The sequence below is a fragment of the Coptis chinensis genome, chromosome 8 (assembly GCF_015680905.1).
Source record: "Coptis chinensis isolate HL-2020 chromosome 8, ASM1568090v1, whole genome shotgun sequence".
NCBI classification, from domain to species: domain Eukaryota; kingdom Viridiplantae; phylum Streptophyta; class Magnoliopsida; order Ranunculales; family Ranunculaceae; genus Coptis; species Coptis chinensis.
In genome coordinates, this window is record NC_141463.1 from 59,227,984 (window position 1) to 59,246,589 (window position 18,606).

The 18,606-nt window shown below is 38.4% G+C and overlaps 1 protein-coding gene across 1 annotated transcript; it reads right to left on the reverse strand.

Moving 5' to 3' along the window:
• Positions 1-1,658: 1,658 nt before the first annotated feature.
• On the reverse strand, positions 1,659-7,879 carry LOC147482194 (alpha/beta-Hydrolases superfamily protein). The gene is made up of 11 exons (XM_086578026.1): positions 7,609-7,879; positions 7,300-7,498; positions 7,111-7,193; positions 6,783-6,883; positions 4,729-4,824; positions 4,590-4,643; positions 3,360-3,508; positions 3,152-3,269; positions 2,702-2,789; positions 2,334-2,531; positions 1,659-2,236 (listed from the first exon to the last, which is right to left on the reverse strand). Exons 1-10 carry the CDS (start codon positions 7,727-7,729, stop codon positions 2,335-2,337), a joined length of 1,206 nt encoding a protein of 401 aa, XP_086434152.1. The 5' UTR covers positions 7,730-7,879; the 3' UTR covers positions 1,659-2,236; position 2,334.
• Positions 7,880-18,606: the final 10,727 nt, after the last annotated feature.

An 18,606-nucleotide genomic window follows, 5' to 3' on the forward strand; every position in this document is an offset into this window, starting at 1 on the left:
CGACCAATTCCAAAAATCGGTGGACCTTTGAAGTCAGCATATTTTGTAGTATATTCGGGTGGCATATTATGGAGCCAATACAGAATAATCTTCTCTCTTAGCTCTTTTAAATCGTTTCTCTCCACTCTCCACTCTCCACATCCTGTTTTTTTTGTACCTTTAATGTTCTTCATCACGTCACGTCACACACGTACAGGAGAAAAACAGAAGGCAAGTATCTCTCTAATATCATTCTTAAGGCGTTTTATTATTTTTCTTCATGTTACACTTTCTGATGGGAACTAGAATTACATAGAAGATGCTAAGTTCTGCTTCTTTAAGACTATCACATTAAGTTATTAACGTCATTTTGTTCCAGCTTTTTGTTTCATTTTTTTTTTTGGTAACCGGGTGTCCGGACAGCTTACGCGCACCTCAACTAATTCTGGGCCCTGGTTGGAAATTTGACCGGATACTGCTCACCAGTACTAGTGACCATTATGTGTATGTGCTGTGTTTCATTCATTTGTGCCGAAAACAATGATTTTGTGTATGTGCTGTGTTTTGTAACTTGTAAGTTGTTGTCATGCTCTTTTACTCATTAGTCATTACATATAGATATAGATGTGTTCCTTAAGAACTTCTCAACAAGCGAACTTTTCACACTTGCATCAATACCTAGATCATAGATATATGAACATATGATAGAATAAGGAACACCGTACCAACATTTAGTTGACTACTATCAATAACAGCAACTTAATTGATAGCATGTTTGATGTTAATGCCATTTGTGATTAATTAAGGTATTTGTTACTTACGGACTCCAATTTGTGTTGGGCAGACTCTCACAAAAAAACTATTATTACAAGTGTGTCATTGGTCTTAAAAAATCTATAAAAAAAACAATTATTACAAGTATGCTATTAGTCCCAAAATAGTTGAATTCGAAAACCCCAAATTTAAACGACCCGGCTAGGTCGTTTGGACTAAGTCCCAAACGACTTGGCCACACCGTTTGGGACTTAGTCCAAACGACCCGGCCACACCGGTCAAGAGCTCAAAAAATAGAATTTTAATTTTTTTTCAAAGTTCAAATCCCAAACAACATGGCCACACCGGTTCGACTCGGTCCGGTCAGGGCGGTGTGGCCATATCGTTAAGGATTTGACTTAGAAAAAAATGGCCACACCGTTTGGACTAAGTCTCCACCGACATGGCCACATCGTTGGCCACACCGTCTGGACTTTCGGTCAGGGGCCGGTGTGCCATTCATTGGGGATTTGAATTAGAAAAATGGTCACACCGTTTGGACTTAGTCCAAAACGATGTGGCCATGTCGTTTGAAATTTGAACTTTGAAAAAATATAAAGTTCTGTTTTTTGGACTCTTGACCGGTGTGGCCGGGTCATTTGGACTAAGTCCCAAACGGTGTGACCAAGTCGTTTGAGACTTAATCCAAACGACCTAACCGGGTCGTTTAAATTTGGAGTTTCGAATTCAATTTTTTAGAGACCAATGACATACTTGTAATAATTGTTTTTTTTTTAGATTTTTTGAAACCAATGACACACTTGTAATAATTGTTTTTTTTGGAGTCTGCCCAATATAAATTGTGTCCGACAGGTACATATTTAGTCTTTCACCGGGCCCAGCCCAACCATCACGACGTAGGCATGTATTCTGAACATTTTTCCCTGTGAAGGAAAAAAGTAAAAACCAATTTTAGTTGTTCTCTGGTCGTGTTCAATAACCACCATATTTGTGGTTGCTTCTTCTGACCTTGTGAGCTGAAACAACACTTAACAAAATTAAGTATTACATTCTTCATTACATCTTATTCCCACCGCATATGCTCTACGGAACAGTCAACTCTCAATTGGCGTAGAAATACTCGTTTGGCTCCTCTGTGATCAAACAAGACCCAATTGATTGGGTCTCTCTGATTTATTGCTATAATAAGGGATATAATAAGAAAATGCCCCAAGTAGGTTAGTTATCAAAAACCATCTTGATCCTGTCCCATCATCTTGTTCTTTCATGCTATCTGATAATCTACAGTGTTCAATACATGACCATCGTCCTCCTTTCAGAAAGAGCTCGTAGGTACTTGAGTCTAGTTTATCTACCCTCAAATATTCATCCTTTCAGAAAGAGCTCGTAGGTACTTGAGTCTAGTGGATCTGAGCTTATCTACCCTCAAATATTCAATTGTCTATTGATGGAAGCGTTATTCGAGGTCATGAACATATATGTACTGTCAACAAAGAGAGAGTCTATTAGACTTTTAACTACTGCAAAGTGCAAACAGCCTTAACAAATAATCGTGAACTCTTGCTAGAAAATTATCAAACCTTATGAGACAGAGGTTCCAACTCTAATAGGCTTTACACTTCCCGAAACTTTCCGTCCTTGTTCAAATGCCATCGCAAAAAGACCAAATATATACAGAAGGATACGATGTAGTTTTCTTAAAAAGTCAAGCATGTAGGACAAACAGTTTCCTTCCCCAGTACTCCTGCCACTTGGTGTCTGCGTACCTATAACTGACCCTGGAGAACATAATGCTTATTAATAAGGGCCTATGTATGTATAAGGGAATAATCAATAAAGCAGGTTATAACTTATCTTGGATCACACACCTAACAAGATGCAACCATGTTAGAAATAACTATATCAAAGTATGCACTAACAATTTTGTACAACATAAATATGTGCCTACCTTTGCCTTCCATGGGCAAGTTTGACCAATCTTGGGGGCTCAACTTCAGTTCTGATGCCTTGATCAAATCTAGAAGAGCTTGATTAACCTGAAAGTAATACAAGAGAATGAAGTTACAAGTGAAATAGCAATGAGTATATCTATAGATGAAATTTATGTCAAATATTGAAATTTAGATACGCTTTATGTTGCTAAGAAAAGAATATAAACAAGGGTTAACCAATATTATCCCCCCCCCACTAGATGAGCCAATTAGGATTTCCCCCCACTAAATGGGAAATTAGGGTCTCCCCCCTAAATACACACAAAAAAAAAAGTCAAAGTGGGTTGACCGAATTTTTTTTGTGTGTATTTAGGGGGGAGACCCTAATTCCCCATCTAGTGGGGGGGGAAATCCTAATTGGCTCATCTAGTAGGGGGGTAACACTAGTTCACCCTATAAACAATTACCTCTTCAGGTCTTTCGTGGCTTACTAGATGCGCTCCATGGAGATCTACCATTCTTGCAAAAGGCTGCATTCTCACTGCCAGTTTTCTTGCATGGTATATCTGGGCAATGATGTCGTACCTATACGCATGAGAAGATCGGATCAATTTGGCTATAAATTTTTCTCAAATTTGGTTAGAATAGGAGAAGATAACAATGTTGAGTACTAACCTGCCATGAATGACGGAGATAAGGAACCCAGCAGAGCGGATCACTTGGAGTTCTTTAGATGTCAGTTTGTGTGTCCAACATGCATTGATTTGGCCCTCAAACCCATAATTAGACTGCATGCCACTCGATGAAATGCCTTTGACATATTCCTACAAAAGGTTGCAGTCGCCTTAACTGAGAAGATGGTAGATATGTATATCGTGAAAAAGAAAAATTCATTCATGTTACATTCATGAATGGTAGAGATGATTCCATTCATGTTACACAATGTGTAATGCAATTAACACTTGAGTTTCTTCAATCAGAACGATCAGGTTGAAGAAGTACTAGACGCTACTAGGATTGAAAACCTACCAAGACTTCTCATGCCAGCTGCCCCGTACAACTTCTCATGCCAGGGCGAGAGGAGAGGGCGGTTCCCTGCTTCGCTTTCGCTTCACAGGTTCCCCACTCCGCTTTTGCCCCCACTGGTGGCTAAGAGAAGATGTCAGGGCAGGAGGTCTTCCCTTTCTTGAAACTAAGACCTTCCTGGCGTTAAGTTTCACTGAAAGAATATTATATTCATCTATGCAGAAGTTTTGGGACAGGATCAAACATCTCCTAGCACTCCCCTATCCAAACTCTAACACGTAAAATTTTTCACCAAATAGAACAATGTCTAGTGCCACTATAACAGTTCATACGAGTAATAACCTTATCAGTTATTCATTTACTATCAATCGAGCACTGCCTCTGGAAATGCTAAGCTGTGATGATTGTCATCTTTCAAGAATCTAGCCACTAATCCAACATACGTGCTATGTAGTTTCACTTGGTAGACTCAACATAATCCTTTTAGATTTATTGAGCAAATTATAACATGGGATATTGGGGTTTTTAATGAAAATTCCTTGGAAGATATCTCATTCAATGTCCCTATATAAACTCTGATATAAACTCAACTCCGTGTTCAGAAATTTAGACAAAACCACACCCAAAGAACTATTGCAATGTAAAAATCTGCTAGAGTCCGGGTTATAGGTTCCAAAAATAACATTGCTATCTTATTATTTATGTTTATAAACCTTTTGTTCCAATTATTTCAGCAAATCAACTGAAAATGGTATAGAATGAGCATTTGTAGTGTGCCCATGCAGGGTGGATATCTAGGCACTATATTTATTTACAAAAGAAGGCATTCATATGCTTAGATGTAATATTCCCTTGTCTCGAGTAATTCTTGTTCCTTACTTGATATAAAATCATTCTTCTTGTGTGGGGTCCAACATATTCGTCAAGGTACTCCTGCAAATGAAACAAATGTCAATAAACTGTACAATTGATGTATCTGTGAAACCATGTTACACACGGATATATAGTGCCATCTGACCTTTGTGTAGTGTGTATCCAAGTCAACAGCTGCCCGTTGCTCAGGAGTTTTTGCTTTCAAGAAACGCAGTGCTATGGATATCATTTTTCGGTCAATCTGCAAATCGAAAAGTTAGCACACTTTTCTTTAGGCACAAAATGTATCAGATCTTTTGCTTCATATAACTCTACATTCTAAGATAAGACTTCCTCTAATACCGTAACAAAAACTGACATCTTCCTATCCAAAGTGGGTGATCGTACAAACCCTACGTGGCTTAGAAATCAGCAGGAAGGTTTGCTATTCAAGCATTGAAGAGCCTTGACAGCAATCTGATTGGCGAAAACTGACATCTTCATATCGAAGAGGGGCTAATATAACACACTCTACAGTCTACACAGCTTAGAAATCAGTAGTATGGTGGCTTCCTTCCAAGAGGCACTGATAGGGTTTATTCAAATAATAAAAGAGCCTCAATATAGTTGATGAATCACCTCTTGGTTTGCTGTATTCATATGAGATCCACAAAAACGATTTAATGTCGACAAAAACAATCTCTGACTGATTCACATCATTGAGGTTTCTGGATACATTATTGTTTCTTAAGAAACTTTTTCTTCTTCAAATAAGAAGTAATGTCCAAGTCAAATTAAACCTCCTGAACTTTCAAGATATTGACGATCATACCAGATATAGGTTGACATTGGAAAAGGTAACAAATACATCAATCAGAATATTAAGAATCATAGCTACCTATATACAGAAGTTGCTCTTCAAGGTCACCAAGACACCAAGGCAAGGCGCTGTGGCAACCAAGGTGCCAAAGTCAGAAAGTTTTAGTGAAAATAGATGGTTGTTGTCCAAGGAAGAAGTTGGGAAACCTAGCGCCTCACCTCACCCTTGACAGCATAGGCTGCAACAACACTCGTCATCTCTCTATCTTCTTTATTATCACTTACTTCAGAAGAAAGGTTGATCTTAGCTACCAAAAATTTGATGCAAGTATATGATGTAGATTAAACTTAGAATTTTGTTGTTGGGCAGCTAGAAGCGCATTTAAGGCTTCTTGCATAGCTTCAAACTTGGCATTCAAACCTTGATAATTTTCTTCTAGATGTTCCATCTCTGGTTTCTTGATATCAACAACCAACTAAGAGAAAGGAAAAAGGCCGCCTAAAGCAACCCGTGGGCTTTGACCATACTGATGTCCGCATCAGTATATGGCAGAGATTTCATAGTACATTTTATTCATTTAGGTTGTATCAGCTACTGTAATACTTATCTTATCTAATGCCACCTTAAACAAATGAAGGTTCTTTACTCTTTAGCAAGTGACACATTTATTTTCAATCCTTTAACTATACTCTTTTCACCTTAAGAAAAGCCATATTCAGTGAATAGTATACGAGGTATGAATGGTTTATCAAGAATTCCAATCTCCAATACAATAGCAAACCCTGTTAAAGCAAATACTGTGTATTCACAATCACAAAGAAGTCAACATGCTTCTGAAATCCTCCAGTTAAGATAAAATCCGGAGCTGGAAAGCATTGAAAAGTATGAGTTCCAAACCCTTCTCTTGAAATCATATCAGCATTTTGCTTCTTTCATCTTTTTTTTTCTTGTTCACTGGGATTTTAATATCAATAGAAAGTATGAGTTTCAAACCGAGTTTCCTATTAGACTCTTAACACTAGGATCTGACATATCACTACAATACAATAACAGGTTGGTCTAGTGAGCCATAGCTTTGACGTTTCTCATTCATAATCTGTGGGAAAAGGAAATTTTGTGCTAACTACCAAAATAGCTTCCACTCTTAAGAGTTCAGACGTGTATTCAAGTTGAAGAATCATCAATACCAACATCTACTATAAGTTATAATTTATAAGCTAAAAGAAGAAAACTTTCAAACAAAAGAATAGAACTCTAGCCCCTAAGATCAAATACTTTCTAGAGCTACAAACTTCTATCAAATTGGTAGTTACACATTCATAGCATTGTTTGAATCCACAAGTACGGAACACAATATAACATACAAATATTTTTCAGTGTGGAAAAACGCTATAGCGTACCTTTGGAAAACATTCAAAACCACCGCCTGTTACATTAAGTAAAGCCAATGATAGTATCCTATCAGGTACCATAGCTGATAACTTACAAGCTATCATTGCCCCTGTCGGTACAAGAACATGCTTAGTAAACTGAACAACTAGGCCTCAAAATAATCAACTTAATCACTGGTTCACTCGTGTGTTTCTAATAGTACTTGTTAGCTACGACAGTAAATTCATACAAACTATATATTTAGGCCAACTACAGAAGAAGAAACTCACCCCATTTATTCAAACAGCTCGAATTGGTTGACAAAAACAAGTAAACAAAAGAGGTTTAGGAACTCACCCATGGAATGCCCAAACACATGAGCTTTACTCCAACCCAAATGATCCATTAAAGCTATTGTATCTTTCGCCATGATTGTTGTACTACAAACCATACAACACCAAAAAACAGCATACCTCAAAATGGGAAAATATTCACTACAAGAAAATTTTGCAATTGAAATTACATAAAAAATGATTAAAAACTCACGTGTACTCAGATTTCTTGGTGGGAATAGAACTACTACCCATCCCCCTATTATCAAATGCACAAACTTCAACACCCTCATTAACCTCATCATCGTTATCGATCTTTCGATCAAATTTCACATACTCAACATCATTAGCCATCTCTGTACCTGTTATTCCTTTTATTTGTGGTCCCCAAGAATCATGTGTACCTGCTAAACCTGTCCATCATTTCCAAAACCAATCATTGCCCATCACATATATCAACAAAGAGAATATAACTTTTGCATAAAATTTGTTAAAAAAAAAAAACAAAATATAGAATCATTACCAATGATCAGAAGGACTTTTGTTGCCCCTTCACCATATGTTCTGTAAAAAATATTTATTCCATTTTTGTTGTTCAATTCAGTAACACTGCTTTGGCATTTGTTTGTTTCACAATATGGCATTTTTGTTAAGTTTGATTTTCAGTTTTACAGGAAGAGATTGAAATATAAATGAGAGAAGAGGAGAAGACTTTGTTTTTTTTGAATGGGTGAGAAGGTTGACTGTTGATCCACGTGGCATAAATCATTATCAGATGGTCGGCGGTTTTTTTTATAAACTTTGCTTTTTCCTCTTTTCCATAACGATGAAAATTATTTTTTTGTTTCAACGTTAGTTTAGTTAGTTAATCCTGTTTTCTGTTTGCCTATAATCGATTGTTTAAGATTAAAAATACACGTTTTTTCATTTTAACTTTTTATTCTTTCCATTTTCAAACGATTTTGACGTGGGAACAAAGTTAGACTACCGCCCTACCGACCAACATTTGTCGCCAAAACAAAGTAGAGAGTAATATAATAGTGTAATATCATTATTTGTTCCTATCCTATCTTTGCAAAGTTCATAAGAAGAACAGATTTTGTGTATAGTTAAAAAGTTATCTCATTTGGCTCATGGCCGGCCACGTACATGGCTCATGGACTCAACGGATGTGTATTGAACTAAGATTTCTTCTAGAAGTCGTAATTGAATCCTAAGGTCAAAACTCAAAACATGCATGGCTTAACATTTTCCTGATATATTGACACGGAGTCCTCTTGACTAGAATACTAAATACCAAAAATAAATAAATAAAAAAAAAAATACTAAGTGACTGGGGAAAAAAAAATGTCGAAGAGTAAAATAATTCTTATGAGGTCTCCAACTATGATTAACCTGGTGTGTGGAACTCTCTCCAAGGGTAAAGATCGACACTGACAATTCATTGATTACTGTTTAGTGAGTCTTGGTGTTTAAGTTAAACAAGTATGCAAACCTTACTACGCATCGGTTTTTTTAAGTCTTGAAGCCCGTCCCTCCAGGTCGATAGTTAGCATGGTTTATTTGGATTATAATTGTAATTATATAGGAGAGACTCATTTATTTTATTTTTTTAAACAAAATAGGAGATAATTATGTTATTTGAGTGAGATTAGGAAGGTTCTTCTAAATTATCAATAATAAAATAGGGCTTGTTTTAATTTCAATGTGAAAAATGGGGTAATTATTTAATTTAAGTGACATTAGAGAAGTGTTTCTAAATTATTAATAAACAAAATGACCTTATTCAAATTATATTAATAAAAGTAGGACTTATTCTAAATTTAGTGAGTGAGATATTTCTAAATTAAGTAAATAAGGAGATTTAAATTTGCCTACTCGAGAGTTGAGGAGGCTTCCGAATGACCTGGCTATGATATAGTATAGAGATTCCTCATATGAAACAAAATTGAATTAGGAACTCAGATTCCGAGGCTGCAGTCATGTCTTTTGGCACAGGAGCAATTCCTTGGCAGCTAATTAAGAAGCGGATGAAGCGCAAATATTACTAAGTTAACTGAGTGGAGAGGGAAGAAAATTAATGTCTGAGGAAACTCTTTACGCTGAGAGAGAAAATATGAGCGTAGCAACTCTCTTCCTCCCTTCTTTTCCTTCCTCTTCCTGAGTTAAGATCTCATCTTTGTTTTCTCTTGCTTCCTCCATCAATCTCTTCCAATCCCCCTTTTAGGCTCTCTTATCTCTCTCTTTTTATCTACTTTCTAGTTTTAAAGCTCTCTTTTCCAGATCTTCTTTTTTCAATCATGCGGTTTCAAATAGGAGTTGTCCAGATCTTGATTTTATTCCTGATGAGAGTGAAGAGGATGAGCTTCACCGTCTTCATCTCCAGATGGAGTCTATGTGGAAAATCAATAAGTTCCCAGATGAGATTAGTTCGAATTCCATTAATGATAAAGAGAAAACTTTGGGAGAAATCTCTGATTGGTAAACTTTTCACCTCGAGGAAATTTGATGAAGTTGATATAAAAAATAAATTAGTGAAATCCTGGAATACTAATTCAAAGATTTCAATAACTTTCTTATCTAAGGGTTTACTCAAATTTTGGTTTGAAGATGAATAGGAACTGAGATTTGTTCTTGAAAATGGTCCATAGTTAGTTCATGGGCTTATTATGTCTCTTAAGCAATGGATACCTGATAATCCTACTAATAATTATAAGTTTCAGGGGTTTAGATTGTGGATTTAGGTGTTTGGTCTCCCTCTCGAAAGATCTTCTTGGGAGAATATTCATAAAATTGGCTCTGCTGTTGGGTTAGTTGTGGCTATTGACTCTATAGGAGGTTCTGATGCTGGTAATTCCTTTTCTCGAGTCCAAGTTATGTATCCTATTAGGAGGAGGATGGTGAGTAATGCTGTGGTTAATCTTCATGAAAATAAGTCTGTTCAGATTTTTTTCAAATATGAGAAGCTTCCTGTGTTTTGTTATTGTTATGGGTTAATTTGCCATGATTATAAGAAATGCAAGGATTTTATTCATTATTCGTTGTTTTTTAAAGAGGGTATCAAAAAACTTCTTGTTGCTTCTGTTCTTCCTTTTTCAAATAGGATGAGCTGTGTCTTTTAAATTTGGGATTGGTATTCAGTCCAGAAAAGTTCTAGAATGGGATCCTAAGGCTGATAAGTTGAATAAGAGTGTTCCTATGGATCTCAGGATGCAATCATACAATAGGAAAGGTATGCAGATCTCTTCTACTGAACTTTCCTCTGAAGCTGGTTATGGGAATTCTGATGAGGTCCTGGTGGATAAGATGATGGTAACAGATGAAGGAGATTTGCCGTCTTTGGTTAACGGGCATGTTCCCAATATGGATGTTACCTTTTCTGAGGCATCTACTAATGATAGCTTGCCATCTAGCAATTTGGTTATTCTTGATTTGATAAAAGACAGTCCTGTGAGAGATCTTCAATGGGAGTGCGTCCAAGCTGAGCTGTTGACAAGTGGCTGCTCTCTTGTTTCTGGACCAGGCCTGGGAGGTGTCTGTTTGGACCCTTCTCCTGCGGTTGCAAATCCAGATTTGGTTAATATGGATATTGGGCTCCAACCGGATCCCTTTGTTAATGGGCTTTCTGAGGGATCATATTTTCTTGTTTTGGCTAATATGGATGTTACTGTGGAATGCACAAATGAATTTGATGAACACAAAACTCGGAGGGGAAAGACGTCATATATACAAATGAATAAAGATTGATACAACAGCAATACAAGACACGAATTCTCCCCTAAAAAGGAATTCCAGATCGAGCTCTACAAAATCGGTGTAGCTTGGTCTTGGTAACTTTCAAGAAAAAGAATTGAAGGTCACATTTTGTAGTAATAAGAGCTCTCTAACATCACCTCTGAAGTTCCCCATGGTATTTGAGGGCTTGGTAGAGCTCACCGCTGCTGGCTTAAAACTTGAAACAAGATGACTTACTTAGACCTATCTCTTTATATTGCTACAATGATAAATTTGGCTAAGGATTGAGATGTACAAGGATCTCATTACAAATGTTTTATATATAAGAGGGGACTCGGGCAGCTTTATAGTGAAGTTGCTGATCTCCAATCAGTAAACACGAGGAAAAAGTCCATCAGGACTTAGTATAGTGCATAGTAGCAAGGGCATATACTTCATACTTGCTAGTCAGACAAGCAAACAATTTAATTGAAGCACCACCTACTGAGAAAGAAGCAGCTCTGCACTGACCTCATCACTGAAATGCCTGTTAACAAGGCAAGGGGCAACTGACGACAAGTTACCTAACTTATCTTATAGGTAAATTGTTGGGGTTAATACCGATACCAATCTATCCTCACTACACAGATAAATTGTAATATGAAACACTACAACTCCAGACAAATTCTAAATATCCACTACAACTAACCTAGCATGCCCAACTCTCTAAACAACTATCAACAACAAATAATAATATTAATGTAAAGAGAAGAACAAGCATACCACAACACAAAGATGTACCTTGGTTCGGCCAATGGTGCCTACTTCCACAAGAGCTAATCCTTTTATAAAGTGGGAAGGAAGATTACAATCACTCTTTTCAGTCTCTCACCTTACTAGATTACTCCTCTCTCCTTACAAGCTTTTCTGGATGCAAGGGTTTTCTCTCAATCTTTATTGCTCTCAAAATTGGGTTTCAATTGTGTTTCCTTAGGTTTTCCAAAACCTTATTTTGGGTTTACATACCAAAAATCAAAATTTGCGGTTACTGTAGTAAATTAGAAACCGCAATCATAGGCATGGGCACGGGCGCGCTCTCGGCAAAGCCAATGTCAAGCCAAGATGCCCTCACCGACTGCTCGCGTGACTTCCAACCAAATATTGGCGCCTTGGTTAGCCCAATCTAGCGCGGCGTGCTTTCGAGTCGCCTGAGAACTAATTTCTCTTTCATCCTCTTGTGAGGGAGAACTCCAATAATCTCCCCCTCCCGAACAGCGAAGGTGGATACCTTCATGCAATTTCCAAATCAACATGAGGAGTGTGCTACCATTCCGGCGGTAGCACACCAAACATCAAACTTACCTTTCAGTAAGACTTTGGTCATCATATCCAACCCGTTCTTGTCGGTATGGATCTTCTCAATGCACAAATGCTTGTCTTCGAGTACTTCTCTAATCCAATGATAGCGCACATGTATGTGCTTGGATCTAGGATGAAAACTCGAATTCTTGCTCAAATGGATGCACTCTGACTGTCACATAAAACTACAAACTATTTCTGCTTTAGCCCTAGTTCATCGAAGAACCTCTTCATCTATAACATCTTTTTGCAATACTCAGTGGCTGCAATATACTCGGCTTCTGTAGTGGAGAGAGCAACACACTTTTGCAACTTAGATTGCCAAGAAACTGCTCCCCTGCAAAAGTAACCAGATAACCGGAGGTGGACTTCATCGAGTCAACATCACTTGCCATGTCTGCATCAGTGTAGCCTTCAAGTAAGGACTTACTTCCACCAAAACACAAACACAATTTGGAAGTGCCCTTAAGATATCTCAATATCCACTTAACACCTTCCCAATGCTCCTTACCCAGATTTGACAGAAATCGGCTTACAACACCAATGACAAAAGCAATATTCGGTCTTGTACACACCATTGCATACATCAAGCTTACCACTGCGGATGCATAAGGAATCTTTTCCATCTGACTCTACTCATGCTCACCCTTTGGACACATCTCTTTGGTCATGCAGAACTGGCCACCAAGCGGATAACTGGCTGGCTTCGCTTGATCCATGTTGAATCTCTTCAACACCTTCTCAATGTAGCTTTATTGAGAAAGCCACAACTTCCCACTCTTTCTGTCACGGGTGATCCGCATCCCAAGTATCTGCTTTGCTTGACCCAAATCTTTTATCTCAAAGGACTTACTCAAGTCTTTTTTCAGCTTGGATATATTGTTGATGTTCAGGCTAACTATCAACATATCATCCACATACAACAAGAGCACTATGAAATCCCCGTCTGGAAATTTCTGAACAAACACACAATGATCAGAAGCAAACTTCTTGTATCCTTGCTTCGCCATAACAGAATCAAACTTTATGTACCACTGTCTCGGTGCCTGCTTCAACCCATACAAGCTCTTTATTAGCTTGCACACTAGGCGCTCTTTGCCTTTGACCTCAAACCCCTCTGATTGGTCTATGTAGACATCTTCTTCAAGGTTTCCATGAAGAAAAACTATCTTAACATCTAGCTACTCAACCTCCAGGTTCATACTTGCGGTCAGACCCAATACCACCCGGATAGAAGTCATCTTCACTACAGGAGAGAAAATTTCATCAAAGTCAATCCCTTTCCTTTGACCGAATCCCTTCACAACAAGGCGAGCTTTGTGCCTTGGGTGTGGATTGTTCTCCTCATGCTTGACTTTGTAGATCCACTTATTCTTGAGATTTTTTTTTTTTTTCGGTTTCTCAACTAAGTCATAAGTGTGATTCTTATGCAAAGAATCCATCTCATCATGCATGGCCTTCAACCACTTCTCTTTGTCTGTACCTTCAAGATCCTCTTGATAGTACATAGGTTCTCCACCTTCAGATGGTAAAACATACATATGTGGTGGATACCTGGTTGAAGCTTGTCTATCTCTGTCTGACTTCCTTACCCCATCTGCTTGTTATTCAGGAGGATGCACTTCTGCTTGCTCAGGTGGTGGTTCATGCACTTTATTTGCATCTTCTATATCAATAGGTTCTATCCCATCATGAGCAATAGGATCATCATCATGAGCTTTAAACCTATAGTTCTATGCATTCTCAATGCCTTTTGCACATTCCACAGTAGGAACTTCTGGTTCTGAATCAACAAGATCTTTAGTGAAAACTTGTAGTTTCTCACCCTCCTCAAAGTCTGCTATGGTTTGGTCTTCCAAGAACACAACATCTCGACTTTGGATTACCTTCTTGTTAATCGGATCATAGAGTTTGTAGCCAAACTTCTCATCCCCATAACAAATGGACTGCTTGGCTTTGTCGTCAAGCTTGGATCTTTCATCCTTAGAAATATGAACAAATGCCCTGCACCCAAATACCCTCAAGTATCCATAATCAACATCTCTGCCTGACCATACTCTCTCTAGATAATCACTATTTAGAGGCTTTGATGGCGATAGGTTGATTATATGCATGGCTGAATACATTGCTTCTACCCAGTAACTTCTAGGTAACTTAGAGTGAGACAACATGCATCTCATCCTCTCTACAATGGTACAGTTCATCCTCTCAGCTATACCATTCTGTTGTGGTGTCTTGGGAATGGTCTGCTCATGATGAATCACATGGATCTTGCAATACTTTTCAAATGGCCCTATGTACTCACCCCCATAATCTGAGCAAATACACTTCAAAGGCTTTCCTGTCTCTCTTTCCACCATGCTATGGAAAGTCTTGAACACGCCAAGTACTTCATCCTTGGTCTTCAGACTATATGCTCATATCTTTCTTGACATATCATCAATGAGAGTCAAGAAGTACAAAGCTCCCCCGTGGGACTTTACTTTTATAGGACCACATAGGTCAGTGTGAACTAGCTCAAGGACATTGTCCTTTCTGTGAGAAGGAAATCTTTGGAAAGACACCCTGTGTTACTTTCCTACCAAACAGTAAGTACATCTATTTAAATGTGTACCTTTGATGTTTGGCAAGGCCTTTTGCTTGGCAAGAACTTCCATGCCTTTTTTGCCCATATGACACAGTCTCTTGTGCCATAGTTCGGAGGAAGTTTCTTCTTCTAACGCATTTACTTCCGTTTTACACAAACTAGCCTGTGTCTTATAAAGAGAGCAAGTTTTCTTCCTTTTGGCTGCTACAATAGAACCTCTGCTCAGTTTTCATACCCCGTTACCAAACGAGTTTAGAAAGCCATCATTATCTAACTTCCCAGTGGAAATTAGGCTTAGTTGAATTTCAGGGACATGTCTTACATCCTTGAGTGTCAAGGTGTAGCCGACATTGGTTTCTACATGAACATCACCAATGCCTACAATCTTTGAGACTCCACTGTTACCTATCTTTACCTCACCAAATTCACCACAGCTGTAGGTAGTGAAGAATCCCCTGTGCGGTGTGATGTGATAGGATGCTCCTATATCTATCACCCACTATGTATCCTGGCATGAGGTACTAAGCCATCACACACCATATTCTGACATAATTCCCACTAGACCATCGTCGACTAGTGCGGTAGTATCTCTGCCTGTGTTTCCGTTCCTCTGTACCATGTCTTCATGTACACAGTTATTCTTCTCATCCCTCTTTAGTGTTCTGCACTCATACCTGAAGTGACCCTTGGTGGCACAATAGTAACATTGCCTATCTACCTTAGGAGTTCTAGCCTCACCCCTAGATTTGCTTCTGTCATCACCTCTAAAATGAGATGGTTTTCTGCTCTTACCTCTCCCCCGCTTCTTTGTGACAAGGATCTCTGAGTGAGAGGAGCTGCTTCTTGAACCCCTTCTTGTCTCCTCATTCAACAATGCCCCGGTAGCCATCTCCATGGAAATAACTCCATCCTTAGTGGCTCCATTAAGAGAAATTGCTAACGACGTCTCCCAATTGTCAGGTAGAGAGGTTAATAGGAACAAAGCCTCAACTTCGTCACCCATATTAATCTTCATCAAATGCAACTGATTGATGGTATTCTATAGTTCATTAAGATGCTCAGACATTGAAGAACCTTTTTTGTACTTCGTGTTGGCAAACTTCTTAATGAGTAACACTTTGTTTCCGGCCGACTTCCTCTCATAGAGGTCTTCGAGTTTCTTACACAAGCCAAAAGCAGTAGTCTCTTGCAATACATGGTGAAAGACACTGTCGTCAATCCACTGTCTAATGTACCATATTGCTTTTCTGTCAAGCTTGCTCCACTCAGCCAAATGAATCGTTTTCGGTTTTTCTCCCCCATTCTCAATGAGTTGTGCCAAGTCCTTGCAGTATAGCAAGTCTTCCATCTTGGCTTTCCAAATAGTGTAGTTTGCTCTATTTAGACTAATCATGCGACTGTTCATAGAATGGTCCATCTCTACAAGTTATTTAAACTCAAATCTTCTCTCTGGAATTTCGTCAATCACCTTCCGAGCAAGATTTGGATAACAACCTAGGTTAATCTAACCTGGCTCTCATACCACTTGTTTCGGTTAATACCGATACCAATCGATCCCCACTACACAGATAACTTGTAATATGAAACACTAAAACTCCAGACAAATTCTAAATATCCACTACAACCAACCTAGCATGCCCAACTCTCCAAATAACTATCAACAACAAATAATAATGTAAAGAGAAGAACAAGCATACCACAACACAAAGATGTACCGTGGTTTGGCCAATGGTGCCTACTTCCACAAGAGCTAATCCTTTTATAAAGTGGGAAGGAAGATTACAATCACTCCTTTTAGTCTATCACCTTACTAGATCACTCCTCTCTCCTTACAAACTTTTTTGGATGCAAGGGTTTTCTCTCAATCTTGATTGCTTTCAAAATTGGGTTTCAATTATGTTTCCTTAGGTTTTCCAAAACCTTATTTTGGGTTTATATACCAAAAAACAAAATTCGCGGTTACTATAGCGAATTAGAAACCGTAATCATAGGCATGGGTGACACTCGCTCCTTTTATGTATGTTGATGGTATATGGATGATGTAGATAGATGATGTAGATGGATGATGGTTGTTGAACAAAATAGAAGCGTATCAAAACCTAATTATCCCTCAATAAGTAAAGGATGAGTAGGGTATCGTTCCACTTTTAAGTGTATGTTATGTGAAGGACAGGACTGGAAAGGGGGTTTGAGGGATTAAAAACTATGAATGTAGAGATTTTAGATTCTAATGCTAAACTAAACTATTGAGAATTTATAAGAGAGGGAATTCAAGAGATTAAAATCCACCAATACTTTTGATCTATGACCTTCTACTTCATGGTTGTTCTTACAAATAGACTACAATTAGGCAATCGAGCGAGTGCTGATGCCCTCTTGGACAAAACATCGTTAACAATTAATTCTACTTAAGGTTGTTCCTATGTTTATGCTATTAATATCTTCTTTCCTTTTATGTAAGCTCGGGCAGCCATTCAATGTATTACCGAGAGCAACATCAAGGAGTACTTCCTAATAGGGCGGCCATTCAATGAATCACCACTTAAGGCAAACACAAAGAATACTTCCCCTAGACAGCCACTTCCTGAGCTACCCCTTCTAAGGCAACACAAAGAATACTTCCCTAACTCTAAATAACTACACTACTAGAAGAAAAGTAAAGAACACTAGCATGATATTAATATTGCAAAACATAAACCCTATTCTATACTTCCATCTCTTGGTGTGGGCAATGAAACTAATAACTAAAAACATAAAGAACTAAGTTGATTGAAGAACACCATGAACCAGAAGAATCATTAAACCTTAAGCATCGGCTTCATCTCCTCCCTTGAAGGAGAAGATTAGCCTTCCATATAGAAAGAAGAACACGAAGAACGAGAAGAAGAAGAGTCGAAGAACATAAAACTAGAACTTTTTATTATTAATCTCTCTGTCTCAAGTTCTGGAGACAAGAATATAAGTGAATTGGCAAATTACATGAGGCACTTAGGTTCTCTATTTATAGGGGTTACAATGAGTTCTAGAAGCATTCCAAACTGCCATTTGTTTCCTAATACAAATCAACTTCTTTCAGAGTCCAACTTTGTCTCCAAAACTGAGAAGGAATTGGCTACAAGATTAATGCTTTCATGCGCCGACGGGCCTTCGATCCTTGCATCTCAGACACGAGAGTCGTGTCTGGACGCACGATAGTCGCGTCTCAGACGCGAGACTCTATTTTTCCTCTTTTGCGGGCTTTGTTCCAAGTAACGAATCCTTTGGCCTTAGGCTTCCAAATAGGCTTTAAAATAGGTCCAAGTCGCATCTTTAATAGATTCAATTCCTTGGTCTTCTCCATAATTGTCCACGGGCTGGCTTCCCATGTGATCCTTAATGCTCTGAATTGCTCAGTTTTACCCCCTTTTCTCTAATATTCCACAAAACTCTCTTTTTCACCTGTAGAATCATAAAACATAACTTACAAACACTATTAGTCCACTAAGATGGCTAAACAAGAAGCATAATTGAGGGTTAAATTGCAGTTTTTGAGCACTTATCAATGGGCGCAAGCGCACTCTCGGCAAGGCTAATGTCGAGCGCGAGCACCCTCAACAACCTGTTCGCGGACTTCCAATTACCAAAGGCGCTGGCGCCAGGGTTTAATAATCTGGCGTCGCGACGCCTTCGGAACTTTTCACGCAGAACTGATTTCTCTTTCATCCTCTTGTGAGGGATAACTCCAACACAAATGAGACAGAACAGAACAAAGACACGACATCCTATTGCGCTTGAAATTCCAAATGCACCAAAGCTTCAGTATTTTGTAGCACCGCCAGGCGTCAGCAATGTTCCCATCAAGCAAAGCTTCATAGATGGACT

What these genes read in the sequence shown, in the direction of transcription:
- LOC147482194 (XM_086578026.1), bottom strand. Translation starts at nt 7,729, where the DNA reads ATGCCATATTGTGAAACAAACAAATGCCAAAGCAGTGTTACTGAATTG. An exon ending in TGTGTTTGGGCATTCCATGG is followed by an intron (nt 6,884 to 7,110) that starts GTGAGTTCCTAA and finishes TTGTACCGACAG; the next exon opens with GGGCAATGATAGCTTGTAAG. An exon ending in GCCACGAAAGACCTGAAGAG is followed by an intron (nt 2,790 to 3,151) that starts GTAATTGTTTAT and finishes TATTACTTTCAG; the next exon opens with GTTAATCAAGCTCTTCTAGA.